The following is a 14815-nucleotide window of genomic DNA, read 5'->3' as shown; positions in this document are numbered from 1 at the left end:
TGGTTGGTATCTAAACATAATCAAACCTTTTAAAACTCAATTATAATTGTTATGGAATTAACTGAATGTTGTATTTCCGTCTGATAATTATTTGTAGCTGACATTTAAATATGTATTAACTAAACCTGTTGTGAAATCCAACCCCTGTGTCTATAGTATGTGATGCAGTCCAATAATCATGCTTCCGGGGCTCAATAAAACGTGTTAAAATGCGGGACTTAGTCGCAGATCACTGGAAGACTTCTGTGTTTTTCTTGAAATGTGATAACTTCTCTGTCTACTGGAGTTTGGGGATTAAAATTCGGTATAAAGTAAGTAGAGAAACATCGATTTGAAATGTTGGCGGTTTCCAACGACCCTCCAATGCCGTGGATTTTGACACTCACAGAATCGTTTCGTTAGGCTTAATGTCACTGAAATTAGCCTGTTTGCTATTTGAGCGTATATTCATGGAATCTATCATTTCTAAGCTTACATGTATGACACAGTTTCACATATATTGTACACATTAAACTATTTGCGTTCGATTATGCCTACTAGGCTATGCGATGAGTGGTGAACCTCACTGCGTTCGGTCCTAACGTGACGCTACCCAAATTACACTTTTTGAAGATAACATTGTTAAAATTTTCTTACGTGTGCTTGAATTAAGATATTTCTCTAAACATTAAACAAATAAATGCTTTTAGTTTTAATTTCATGCTTTGTTTACTTGTCAGCAGTGCATATATTTATAGGCCTAAATAGAGAGCTTTGAAGCATCCCCGGTTCAGGCTATGCTCAGCATTTTTTTTACCTGGGCTTGAGCCTAATTCAGTGTTTCATCAAAATACGTGTAAAATATCTCTAGGCGACTATAATATTATATTACTGACAATTTCTAATATCACTTTATCAAGCATTCCTGTCTGTGTTTCTAAATGTACAACGATAGGCCACATCGCAGAAAGTTCGTTCAAAACTGAAGCGGCGTAAAACTACAATGTAGGTCAAAATGTAAACAATGTCAAAATGTATTCTCACGCCGGTCAGAGGTCAGCGCGTGACCAAGCATCTTCATTGGGAAATGAAGTGATCGGAGTTTACTAGTTTCATTGAGGCGGAGCGATAATATTTTCTGACTTGTACTTATATATGATGTAATAGGGGGAGTTAGCTAAAAACCTTGATTTACATGTATATCGACGAGATACATGTACGAATCATTATACATTAATATATATACATGTATTCACCAAACAAGCATTGCATACCACAGAAGTCTAAATTTTGGGAAATTTAATGGAGTAATTATAAATATGATAAAATAATTGAACGATACACCAAAGACACCAATACCCACCAACAACAGGGATGATAAAATGTGGTTTGTAATGTCTGAAACGGTTTGCCAGAACCGGTTGTGAACGCAGTTCAAGAACAGACTTTGAAATCCTGCGAGAAAACCATGTAAAGGGCACCATGTATAGTAATTGCCGACACTTTTTAGACATTAAATGTAATTAACTATTCACGTCATATAATCTGTGTAATATGTCTTATGATATATGGACAGAGAGGTTGTCACACAAGGGCGAAATCGATAGTAAAAAGTAGCCACGGAACAATACAATAACGATGTATTAATTCGGGATTCCAATAAGTTCAATATCTAACATGCACGAGCGATTGAATAATATAAAACTGTTCACATATGTAGAATGATCTGCTATTCCGAGGTCCATGACAGATACGTTACAAGTGATGAGGGAGATCCACAGGGGTTCGAAAGCTGCAGGTCGATGAAGACAAAAGGAAAGTTTTACTACCGAAAAAAATGATGAACATGATTTCATCGGAAATCTCTACATATTTATCTTAGTAGCTCTTTATATATAATAAAACAAAGGTTAATTAATTAATTGTATATTTTAAACAAGATTGTCTTAAACAGACAATAATATATATATTTTTTTTAAATATTTAAAGCCTCTTTTTTATACTGACTCAATAAAGAAAGAAAATTTAAATCTCCGTCAAACGGCGGAGATCCGGCAAATAGTTTGCTTCCTATTTCTTCGGACATACTGATTTATATCAAAAATATTTAGACGCCAAAGTTAAAGTTGCAAGCATGTTATTTTCTAAAAAAAAAATTGGGGTGTAATGAGTCATAAAACCGTCATTTCCACTTTTTATCTGTAAAAGATATAATGCAAATTAACTGATTCAATCGGTCTAAACGTCTAATCCAGCTCTACTAATATAAGATCGCCTGCTCCAGGCTTAATTCTTAGAACCTATATCATTCGGCAAACCTCGGCCGATTTCGGTATCCTAGATGCACATCCTTAATATTCTTCAAGGTTTCGAATTAATAGTGTTCACAAATCCACAAAGGAATAGCAATATCCTTATTTAGTTTCTAAATCACAGTCAAAATAATGTATACATGGATGTTTTTGTAAAGTCGATTCCGGTCAAAAAATGCTCCTTGTACCTGCTATATATAAATACTAGTGAATATAATTGCATAGTTATTAGACAACAAAAATATAAATTTACTGAAAAGTACATTTTCCGTGGCGCATATGTGCCAAAACTTACAAGCTACACAACAATTTGTGATATCTAATGTGTTAGCCCCGATGCATACCACACTTTTGATTAACTTAGTTATATTCAAGTATATTTAAGAATATTTAATACGCATACAAAATATCACTAATTTAAACAGGGTTTATAACCTTAAAGATGCTCCACCGCCGACAGACCAAAAATGGTATTCATCATTTGAACAATAATTGGTGTTTAATCGTGTATATAATAGTCTAATTAACACAAAAAATAATATAAAATAATTTATTTTGCCTTTGGTACATGCTCATTCAGTAGTTCATTTCATATAGGATATAGTGGTACGGATTTTTTTCGGGATGCAATTAATTATTTTTCATATTTTTAACTTGAAGTAAAATTAGAAGCTCAAACTTTTCAATGGTGGTAATGGTATAAAGTAAGTAACTTTTGTAACTGAAGAAAAATACTGAATCGTCTGCTCCTGTTTTTAATAGTGAAAAAATACCATTTGTCAGCGGTGGAGCATCTTTAAATGAACCATGAAAAACAAAGGAGAATCCGAATTATTTTATTGCGAATTTTAAAAGGAGAACGTCAATTAAATGTTATTGGTTCTCATGATTACTGAACATAATTTATTTGATAATGATTTAGTAATCTATCCTCAACTGCACTCCTTGCGGGACTTTTGTGGTGACGAATGTTTGATGGAAATTTAACTATTCCAATTTTTATAGAATTTCTTAGTCTAAAATTATTGAAGCTATCGGGTATCAATAAAATGTGCAAATCAAAAGTATGTGGACGTGGTAAAAAAAAACAACAAAAAACAGCAACAAACAACTGATGAGAAACCATCATCGATAATCCAGGGGTTTCGATCACTTACGCTCTCTATACTTCTGGATTATCTCATAGTAAAATTATTTAGTCGTTTGATGTACATCAAAAGAGACGTATAACGGTATACTGTGGTTGACTGTGACGTGGAGCGTCGTCGCTCTCTCTGTAGTCTTCAAAGGAAATATTTGCTGTCAGATGTTTTCCGCTGAGCTGCCTCAAATTTTACTATGAGATAGTCCAGGGGCATCCTCGATACTCCAGGGGTTCCGATCATTTACGATCTCTACAACCCTGGACTATCTCATTGTGAAATTGAAGGCAGCTCAGTGGAAAACATTTGACCAATCAGGCTAGCAAAGAACATCAAAGCCACACAGTCAACCACAGTGTACCGTTATACGCCTCTTTTGATGTACATCATTCTGTTGTCTCCAGTTTTACTATGAGATAGTCCAGGGTGTAGAGGTCGTAATTAAGTGATCAGAACCTCTGAAATATCGAGGATGGTCCAAGGGTTCCGATCACTTACGATCTCTACACCCCTCATCCTCTATACTCCAGGGGTTCCGATCACTTACGATCTCTACACCCCTGGACTATCTCATAGTGAAATTGAAGGCAGCTCAGCTGAAAATATTTGACCAATCACAGACCAGCAAAGATTTCCTTTGAAGACTACAGAGAGAGCGACTCCCAACTTCAAAGCCACACAGTCAACCACAGTGTACCGTTATAAGGCTCTTTTGATGTACATCAAAGGACTAAATTACCTGTTCTGTTCTGTTGCCTCCAGTTTTACGATGAGATAGTCCAGGGGTGTAAAGATCGTAAGTGATCGGAACCCCTGGAGTATCGAGGATGTACATCCCTGTACTATCGCGATCATAGTAAACCTAGGCAGCTCAGAGGAAAAAATCTTAAACAATCAAATGCCAGCAAAAATCTAGCCTGTTGCCTCCAGTTTTACAATAAGATAGTGGTATCGAGGATGGGGGTCTGGTGGCCAGTCTATATATATTAAAGATGCTCCACCGCTGACAAATGGTATTTTTTCACTATCAAAAACAGGAGCAGACAATTTAGTATTTTTCTTCAGTTACAAAAGTTACTTACTTTACACCATTACCACCATTGAAAAGTTCGAGCTTCTGATTTTGCTTCAAGTAAAAAATATGAAAAATCATTAATTGCAACCCGAAAAACAATCCAATTAAAACACAGATCCTTATAACCACTCAGTTCAATAGAGGATCTGACAATAGCCCATAAGGGGTCACGTCCAGATGACCTTTATATCACGTGTACTTCAGAGCAAATGCAGTTTCTACACCTTACAACATCAATTGAAATCGTCTTTTCGCCTCAGTATACATATATATGCAATTAGCTTTGGTGTGCACTTCGGGCGAGATGACTACATACACGAAAATAATTTGGACAGCTTTTTCAAACTCTTTCGTCCCCAATCAAGATTCTGACAGTGCCAATTTGATTGGCCATTTGAAAAGGTCATCTTGACGTGACCCCGAATGGGATGTTCTCTATCCTCTTGTCCAACGTAGTGATAATAAGAATCTGTATTTTAATCAGATTGCCCGAAAAAATTCCGTGTCACTATATCCTATATGGAAGGAAGTACTGATTGCACCAAAGGCGAAATGAATTATTTTATATTATATACTTTTTGTGTTAATTAGACATATGTATTCATGACCAAACACAACTATTGTTCAACTGATGAATATCATTTATGCTTTGTCAGCGGTGGAGCAACTTTAACTAAAATATTGAAATATATATACACAAAAAAAAAAAAATTGAAATATATATACACAAAAAAAAAAAAGAATTTTTGTCTGATACATCGATATTCTAATAGGCCTAAAACAATCAAACGTTATTTATAGCTTAAATCACATCATATACTATATTTTTAAATGTGCTATATTTCTTAATTTAGAAAACGAATATAGCATATCTCTTTTTTAGAACTTATGAAATTAGAAAACAGAAAAAAAACTCACAATATGTATCAAAATATGTTATTTCTATCGTAGATTTTAGACGGTTGCGTTTCGTTTGAATATTGCAATTTGTGATTAGTCCATTCCGTAAAATATATTCAACCTCATTACTGTGGCATAAATTTCCACTTCCTGTTCGAAGAAGCATCAAGTATCAAATCTCAATTATTGTGGACATTCCGAAACAGAAGCCATCAGATCCGGTATCTCACTACAGCTGATAGAGAGGTAAGCACGGACAACGTCCATAAATGTAACTTTCATGATATCAAGATTATCCGTTATGTCTCTCAAATATCTTAGTTTTGTTTTGATCAAGTCAAGAAACCGTGCTCTTATTTTACGAGTGGCCGGTGTCGATTGGAGACATATAGGCCTACTATATATTCACCATCGCGTATGAATTGCTTTCATGAGGTAATTTGAATCTAAAAGCTTTAAGAGAATATATACTTTACCTGGGAGCCGGGGTAATGTGAATCTTAAGTAAGATTTGAATATTCAGAACAAATAACAGTTTAATTAAGTTGTCGATTGTTGTGATATGACATAATCAGATGATGATGACTCGTTGTCATTTGAAACATGACAAAGCTAATTTCATATTGTATTTCAAGTTAATTTATTTAATATAATTGGTCATTGTGCACAAATGATTACATCATGATAGTTGGTGTTTTAATAGATCAATTGTTTTACAAATAGTCTGCAGTCTACCCCTGATCGGACATTGCAGACTACTCATTTCAATCGGTGCATGTGTTTTGTTTAAAGGACACATTATTTTCTAATCAACCTTTTAATTTTTGTTAAATGATTTAATGTATCCTTTGTCAGTTAGTATTCACTCAACCAGTATTTGTAAAATGGTATTTGGAGTGTAACAGGTGTGAATAATTTCAGTGTGTAGTTGTATACCTTTTTCATATGCGAGTGCAGCGGGATTGGACTAGGTCGCTCATCGGTGACCAGGTAGCTCAGCCATAGAGCATTCGGCTATTGTTTGGAGGTCGCGGGTTTGAATCTCAGTCTGGCTGCTTATCATTGACTCCATCATTATTTCTCTTGTGACATTAATAGGATACCTTTATTTATTATATTAGAGGACTTTTATACAAGTATGATATATCTTAGACTCATAATGACTATATGTTTATGATGAATAAAAACAGGAAAGTCATTATTCATTAAGTTTTCTCTTTGTTGCAGGCATGACCGATCTTACTTGAAATGGAAGATACAAAATTACCATGACAATGGAGAGCGAGGAGAAAGAGATCATGTTTGGGCATGGACCACCAATTTCAGGGGAGATAATACAACAACATTGAGTCCAAGTCCTAGAACAGTGAGTGATGGAAAGTAAAAAGAAATCTGCTACATTACCTGCAGGAATGGCACCACCATCTTCATCCTCCTCCGGAACACATGTGAAAACCCAGCAGAAGTTATCCTCCCATTCTTTTAGTGGTGGCTTTCTGAGCAGACTAAAACGTAGATTCAGGCTCAAAAGCAAAGGATATGAACTCCAACCTGGAAGTCAAACACTTGTTCATGGAGTACGTTTTCAGCCATGTCCAGATGACCAGACAGGTCAAAGGTTGCAAGACGAAGGTCAAGCTGGGAGGAGGCCTGGTGCGACGGAAGTATTAAGGACTCACTCAGATAGGCGGACTGACCGCCCCCCGCAATACCGCGGGGGCCACAAAAAGGATGAAAGGAAAGCAAGGTCAGACTTTCTCCATGATCCCAATAGTGCTGTGAAAAGAAATTGTTTAGGGGAAGACTTGAATATACCGAATAAGTATGTGGCATCTGACCAAAATGTTATTGACCTAGAACATGATGGGGAATGTGTTGATGGTGATGTTTTTGATGACACGGACCCCGGATATGAAACTCTGGATGAAATTCGCAGGAAAATGCAAATACAGTTTAATCAGCCTCAGAAAATGAATGGTAGTGCTTGCCAGGCAGAAACAGACTCAGCATCTCAACGACCCAAAGGTCCACAGCACCGACGGTCACAGTCCACTGGACACCCACAGATTTCACACCAGAGTGAATTTGGAACAATGCTTGACAGTGGTCTTGGAAGTCCAATGGTGTCGGATACATGCTCTAGTATGAGAACGTCAGACATAGCCACATGTAAATCTCTTTCTGTTGTCAGTGATACAGATATTAGTGCTTATCAGAGTGTTAGTCCAATAGGCTACGCACACACAGATAATTTCCTAAATCCTTCAAACTTGTCATCCATGAGGATGAACAGCTGTCCCGGAAAAACATACGATTTAATTCCGGGAAATTCGCAGGATTTGTTGTGTCAAGGAGGACCAGAAATGATGTACAACTCTGACACGTATTTACCAGACCATGAAGTCAGTGAATTGTACGCTAATCCAAAAATTCTGCTGCGGAAGAAAACTCAAAGGGAGGAAAATGAAGCTAAACAAAGGCTATCGGGACAGGGGTCAAATAGAACTTCAAGCAATGATTCAGACGAGGGGAACACAAGTTTTGATACAGATGGTAAAAGGTCAAGTACAAGTGATTCCAAAATGGAAAACATTGAACAGGATGAGGAATCTGTACCCCCTATTCCTGAGCGTAAATATAGTTTATATTTAAATCAGCAAGCAAAACGACAAAATTCACTGGATAAAAAGGTTGTTACAAATAATATGAATCCTAGTGCTCTTGACTCTCATTTGGAGGAATCTACATGTGCCATACCAGAAAACAGTATTTTTTCTGACCATAAATGTCTAACAGATAGTGCCATTACTGACTCTGTTTCTTCTCGAATCTTGAATCAGTCAGCGGACACTTTTGGTCAAGATTCGGGTTTCTGGTTGTCTGAGGAGGAGGATCTTCTTAGGTCATGTGATACTAGTTTACATGTAGACAGGACAGATAGTTTGTCGCGAATGTCACCAGCAAGTCGGTTTGAGAAGGATGAACGGGTTATCCTTACAGGAGATGTGAGGACAATAGTGTCAACAAAACCCGAAAATGAAAGTGTGGTATCAGACTCCAGAGAAAAGGGGCAGGCAACTGGTTATCATAATGAACATGGTCATGTGGGTGTAAATAATGATTTGTACCAGAGTCCCTGGGATGTTCTGAATGATTCTTGTGGTCAAAGGACGAATTTAGCATGTGCCATTTCAAGACAGTCAGGAGATATAGATCTTGCATCAGACAATGTTCAAATGGAATTCCTTTCCTTTGATGAAGGGAGCTGCCAAATGGAGGATAAGCATGTTCAGAAAAGGAGCTCAACAGGATCTAGAATTTCCTATAAAGAAATGACAGTTTGTCAAAGTGCTAGTAGCCTTGAAACGCATACCTCAGAAACAAAGGATAACACGATGGCATTATCAAACATGGCATCTTCAGTACAGTCTGGTTGTAGTGTGGAATCGTCAGAAAATTATTGGAGCCAGAAAAGGAACAGTCAGTATAGAAACAGTATAGAAAAGCAGAGAAACAGTGCACATGAACATAGAAAAAGTGTTGAGGAGCATAGAGATAGTGTAGAGGAGTATAGAAAATGTACAGAAGAGCATAGAAACAGTGAACATGAACAAAGGCATAGAGATAGTGTACAGGAGTATAGAAACAGTACAAGAGAGCATAGAAACAGCAAAAATGGACAAAGGCATAGAGATAGTGTAGAGGAGTATAGAAACAGTATTGGAGAGCTTAGAAACAGCGAACATGAACAAAGGCATAGAGATAGTGTACAGGAGTATGGACAAAGGCATAGAGATAGTGTAGAGGAATATAGAAACAGAACAGGAGAGCATAGAAACAGCGAACATGAACAAACATACAGACACAGTTATGAGGAGTACAGAAACAGTAAACACGAACACAGAAAAAGTGGTGAGGTGTATAGAAATAGTGGAGAGAACTTCTATAACGAAAGTGTGGAAATGGATATAGAAAACATGGATATTAAAAATAAAAAACAGTCAAAGTTTTGTAATAGCCTGCCAAATAATGAAAGTATTATGACCGATAATGCTAGTGAAAAATTCTCTAATGGACAGTCTTCATATATTCCTAACAAAAGAAGTGAATTCCCTGAATTGTTAAATCCGCCATGTCCAAGGTTATCCCAAGAGGTGGAAAACAATTCAAATAGTTTATCACCTGCAGAGAAGGACTTCGAGTCAAGTCTAGGGGGCAGCACTGAGCCATCCTTAGACAGTCTAGGTGGCAGCACTGATGGTTTGAGTGAAAAATCAGGTGAACCACATGTGGTGTCGTATGAAGATGATGCAGACGCTGTGTTAGAAAGCATGGCGGTGCAAAGTGAGTCATTTGCAGACGATATGACTATGTCATTAATGGGAGGTGCTCAAAGTCATTCAAATGATCAAATTTTAGAGGGAGTTCAGTCTATTGACATTTCTAAGGATTATGACCAGCCGTCAGACATATCAGAAACTATTACATGTAAGACAGATTCAGCAGAACAGGAAACGGAATCCATATCAGACCCGTTGAGTGATGATAGAGTATCATCAGCGTCCACAATGAGTCCGTCTGCTCGGCTCCCCGACTATTATTACCAGGACAACGAGCCAGTTCACATGTCTTTATCGGAACTGGGCATGTCTGACGAACAGTGGGTGGATTCTGAGCCAATTCACATGAGTGTTAACGAATTAAAAAGATCAAAATCTCATTATGAAGGTGAGCGTGAACGCCGATCTCATTTCAATACACCTTCACCATCATTTTGGCAGTCTCCGCCACAAAACGACACAACACAATCACCATGCACCAATTCGACACCAAACCGAACAACTCTTCCTCCAACACATAGTGGTAATGTGTATGAAACTGTTGACGATGAAGACGATGATCGAGATTTAGATGCAATTTCACGTGTTCGCCCTAACGTTCATCCCGTTATGCAGTCTGCTTATGTTAGTAACCATGGAGCTCGACCCCGTAGGCCTTACTCCGCTGAAGTGTCGTCATTGCATACAAGAAGAGATGACGAGTTTATGAGACGTCTTGACTCACGACCTCCAGCAATTATCCCAAGGACAAACCCAGAAGAAGGTATTAAAGAAATTTAGTGTATTCAACTATTCTGTATTTGTAAATTGCAATTACAAGCATTGATTGTAACGTCATGTGTTTTTGAGGGTAATATTCTATTTTCTATAGAAAAAAAAACATAATTCCACACAAGTTGTAGAATTTCTCATTTTGAATTTGAGAATGTTGCCGTGTAACTTGCGCAGTAGTTTCGTTATGATCACAAGTAACAATTAAACTATCACTAACATTGTAATGCCTAACTTTGTATTTAGCTCAAATTGAGTCTACGTTCAGCATTTTATCCTAAGTTATAAACATGGGTTCATCAATTGCAAAAGGATACTTATTTTTATAAAACCGTTTCAGCAAGCCAAAGAGACTTCATGGAAAGTATGCGGCAACTCAAAGATGTAAGTATACGTATAAGACCTTTAATAGATGTAGTGATTAAAGCACACATATTTGGATGGGTTATTTTCTTTTCGGTTGTAATGCATCTTAATCCTGATTTTCAGCAAAGCCTTAAAACTTCTAAGTCAATTTAAAAGATTTGAATTTTTTAGATTTATTCCTCATTTATTCCTCATATCAAAGCTTTATTTTCTTCTTTGATTCACATGAGGTTGCTATGTTATTCTGACCTTGGTGTTGTTGATGGTTGAAGGTCATACCATACAGATGTTTATTTTTGGGAGAAAGATATTTTCGCAATTTCGCGGGACATTGCTTGGATCGCAAAAATGTGATCCGTGAAATAATTAGAGTCAGTGATATCTATCGTTAAAATCCATATAAATCCACATCGCAAAATTCAAAATTACTTAAATTTGATTTTCTCATGTGCAGATTAAATTGCAAAAATTTTGATCCGCAAAAATAAGAGGCTATATGGTATTAAATGGAATTTTGTATGAAATTTAATTTTTTTTTTATTATTCAGTGTGGTTGGTATTGGGGCCCTCTAAGCTGGGATGAGGCTGAAATCAAACTGATGAACAAGCCAGATGGTTCCTTTCTGGTGCGTGACAGCTCCGACGATCGATACATCCTCAGCCTCTCTTTCAACATGCAGGGCCGAGTGCATCACACACGTATTGAACATCACAAAGGTAAGTTTTTATGGAAATGGTAAATTAAACAATATCATTGTTATTCTTTTGAGTCTGTTGAAGAGGATCTCTAGTCAGATACTGTATTGGTTAATAAACTTATTTAAATAATTTAATCATATACTGTATTTTCTGAACAATAAGCTAAGTTGCACTTGTATATAAGTCGCAAACTAGGCCTTTTTACCATTTTTTTCAGTTTTTGTACTCTTATATGTCGAACTGGTAAATAAGATGCACCAAAAAGTTAGGCCTACTTGAATACCTTCTTTGTATTGATCGATCTCTACTGAAGTATGGTACATGGTAATACAAAAAATCTCTCTTCTTTTCTCCAAGCAGGGAAGTTCAGTTTCTGGTCCCAACCTGATTCCCATGGGAAGGCTACCATTCGTGAATTCATAGAACAATGTGTGAAGAACTCGCGTAACGGCCAGTTCTTGTATTTTATCCGCCCTTCTGGTCCAGGATCACCTCCAATGCCTGTTCATCTGCTGCATCCAGTGTCTCGTTATAAACAGATGCAGTCTCTACAGCACATGTGTCGGTTTCAGATCCTACAGAAAGTTCGTCGAGATCACATCGACAAGCTTCCCATCCCTACACAAATCAAAGACTATCTGAAAGATCCACAGTATTATGTGGAGTATCTAGAGGAGGATTGAAAATCAAATGAAAGGCAAACCGCATTTGTGTCGACTGGATGTGGAGTATCTAGAGGAGGATTGAAAATCAAATGAAAGGCAAACCGCATTTGTGTCGACTGGAAGTCATTGTGTATCTCAAGGCTGAGAATCGAAAATCAAATGAAAGGCAAACCGCATTTGTGTCGACTGGAAGTTATTGTGTATCTCAAGGCTGAGAATCGAAAATCAAATGAAAGGCAAACCGCATTTGTGTCGACTGGAAGTTATTGTGTATCTCAAGGCTGAGAATCGAAAATCAAATGAAAGGCAAACCGCATTTGTGTCGACTGGAAGTTATTGTGTATCTCAAGGCTGAGGATTGAAAATCAAATGAAAGGCACGCTGCATTTGTGTCGATACAGGGAAGTTTTTGCTTATCTCAAGGCTGATTTGTATGATTTTAAGAGCATGCTCATCTATGGAATAATTCACTGATAGGGTTATATATACAGTAATTTGCATACTTTTTCTGTGCTGAAATAAAATATTGAAGTTACATTAAATTGATAGCAATAATTTCAAAATATTGACATCTAATAGATCATATTTGGGACTTCCTTGGCACTGTTTATGGTGCACAAAATATACTGAAATTTTTCAGCATTTACAGTCCAAAAAAGTACCTTCACAAATGACATTATTTTAATTTAGGCAACCAAAACTTGTATAATTTTGGCAAAAAGAATTACTTATAAGGCCATTATTTGCAATCAAAATTTTTCAGCCTTTCTGCAAGGGTTGATATTATCTCCCTGGTTGTGTGCATAGACACAAGCGTGTAATTTATTTTGTATTCTTTGCTTCATTGTTACTGTATAAAAGTTATGTTTAAACATCAAATAAATACTTAATAATTACCAATATAGTATTCAAAGTATCAAAGCTTAAAATACCAAAGTGTAGTATGTTTTTGTGTGCTGAACCAAATCCAAAGTATCCAGCTGAAAATCAGAAAATGTTGATTTGTCAAATCTGTGTGATAATTATACCTTTTTTTCCCCAATATGGTGTTGATCATCAGATTGTTGTTGTGTTTTCAATATTGTGTATCCTTAAGTGTAATAAAAATTGTGATTTTTACAAAAATAGATACAGTATATATGTAAGTGTAAGTATGTGGAGTTGTGTTTAGATGAATGTAAGTTTTATAGTATTGTGATCAAGTTTAAATATGATGTACATTGAAGCGGTGTTACTTAATATAGAAATAATGTAAATTGTAGAGGAGATGAAAAAAAATTTCCGGCGCTTTTTTCTTTGCAGCTAATTAACTCATAAATATAAATGCCATAGTAAATCATTTCAGTAATTATAAGGATATTGAATTTCATGATTTTGAGACATTTTTTATGATCATGAAGTTTTAATCTGCAAAATATTAAATAGATCAATCGATACAAGGGATGGATCTAGGAGAAGGTAAAAGGGAAACAAATTTTTATACTGACGCAAATTATCACCAAATATAATTAAACCTTCAAAAGGGGCAGGCCGGTGACAGGTTGTGTGCCTGATATATACTTTAAAAGTTGGATCACAAAATTAATAAACTAAAATTTGATATCCCCAGTTAAAGGCCCAATACTTTTCCTGAACAAAATTTAACAGTGTCTTAAAAATATTAATAACATAAGAAAATATTGGTCTACAAATGTATATTAATGGTTTAAGATGAGATTACAACACGAATCAAATGCAAGATTACCTGCGTAATATATGATAACAGTGGAGATTCAGTTTGTATCAATAGCCAACAGCATTTAGGATGACGGCGGGAAATAACATTGATTACCGTGTTATGGAAAATAACATTTTATATTTCGTTTAACATTCGCATTTGAAAAATTAAAAGCCATTTTGGAAAGATTGTGGGCCTTTACAGACATAGCAGATTTTTTGGGCCTTGGAAATCAAATGTATAAATAAATTATAATTTAGAAATAAAGAATAAAAAAACTTACAGTGAAAACCATACTCGACAGTTCAACATTATAAGTCAATCTTCTCAAAGTGGTTTATACCAGATTTAGAAAAAGTATTATGCTCAATAGAATCTCAAGCTAATCTCAATAACATGTTACATTTCATATGAAACAGCATCCTCGATATTCCAGGGGTTCCGATCACTTACGATCTCTACACCCCTAGGCCTGGACTATCTCATAGTAAAACTGGAGGCAACTGGAAAGAACAGGTAATTTAGTCCTTTGATGTACATCAAAAGAACCGTATAAACGGTACACTGTGGTTGACTGTGTGACTCTGATGTTAGGCGTCGCTCTCTCTGTAGTCTTCAAAGGAAATCTTTGCTGGCCTGTGATTGGTCAAATGTTTTCAGCTGAGCTGCCTTCAATTTCACTATGAGATAGTCCAGGGGTGTAGAGATCGTAAGTGATCGGAACCCCTGGAGTATCGAGGATGATGAAACAGTAAACATGTTGTATTCAAGTGATTGTAATTTTACCAGGTACAACATTTTGTCAAATTGAATTTTAAAAAATAAAATATTGATAAATAATGTGCACCA

General features: G+C 36.2%; 1 protein-coding gene across 3 annotated transcripts; it reads left to right on the top strand.

Annotated features, from left to right (window-relative positions):
• The first annotated feature begins 5520 nt into the window (after positions 1 to 5520).
• LOC138311036 (uro-adherence factor A-like) lies at positions 5521 to 12946 on the top strand. 3 transcript variants are annotated; one of them, XM_069252462.1, is made up of 6 exons: positions 5521 to 5654; positions 6636 to 10511; positions 10860 to 10903; positions 11434 to 11602; positions 11945 to 12281; positions 12346 to 12946. In XM_069252462.1, the coding sequence occupies exons 2-5, from the start codon at positions 6782 to 6784 to the stop codon at positions 12265 to 12267; spliced, it is 4266 nt and encodes a 1421-aa protein (XP_069108563.1). In that variant the 5' UTR covers positions 5521 to 5654; positions 6636 to 6781; the 3' UTR covers positions 12268 to 12281; positions 12346 to 12946. The 3 variants fall into 3 exon arrangements, with proteins under 3 accessions (XP_069108563.1, XP_069108561.1, XP_069108562.1); XM_069252460.1 differs by having other exon boundaries at positions 11942 to 12281; XM_069252461.1 differs by lacking the exon at positions 12346 to 12946 and having other exon boundaries at positions 11942 to 12303.
• The last annotated feature ends 1869 nt before the right edge of the window (positions 12947 to 14815 follow it).

Source organism: Argopecten irradians, chromosome 16 (assembly GCF_041381155.1).
Source record: "Argopecten irradians isolate NY chromosome 16, Ai_NY, whole genome shotgun sequence".
NCBI classification, from domain to species: Eukaryota; Metazoa; Mollusca; class Bivalvia; order Pectinida; family Pectinidae; genus Argopecten; species Argopecten irradians.
The sequence above is the reverse complement of the archived record's forward strand: the minus strand, read 5'-3'. Positions and strand labels throughout refer to the sequence as shown.

What these genes read in the sequence shown, in the direction of transcription:
- LOC138311036 (XM_069252460.1), top strand. Translation starts at nt 6,782, where the DNA reads ATGGAAAGTAAAAAGAAATCTGCTACATTACCTGCAGGAATGGCACCA. An exon ending in AAGGACAAACCCAGAAGAAG is followed by an intron (nt 10,512 to 10,859) that starts GTATTAAAGAAA and finishes AAACCGTTTCAG; the next exon opens with CAAGCCAAAGAGACTTCATG. An exon ending in GTATGCGGCAACTCAAAGAT is followed by an intron (nt 10,904 to 11,433) that starts GTAAGTATACGT and finishes TTTATTATTCAG; the next exon opens with TGTGGTTGGTATTGGGGCCC.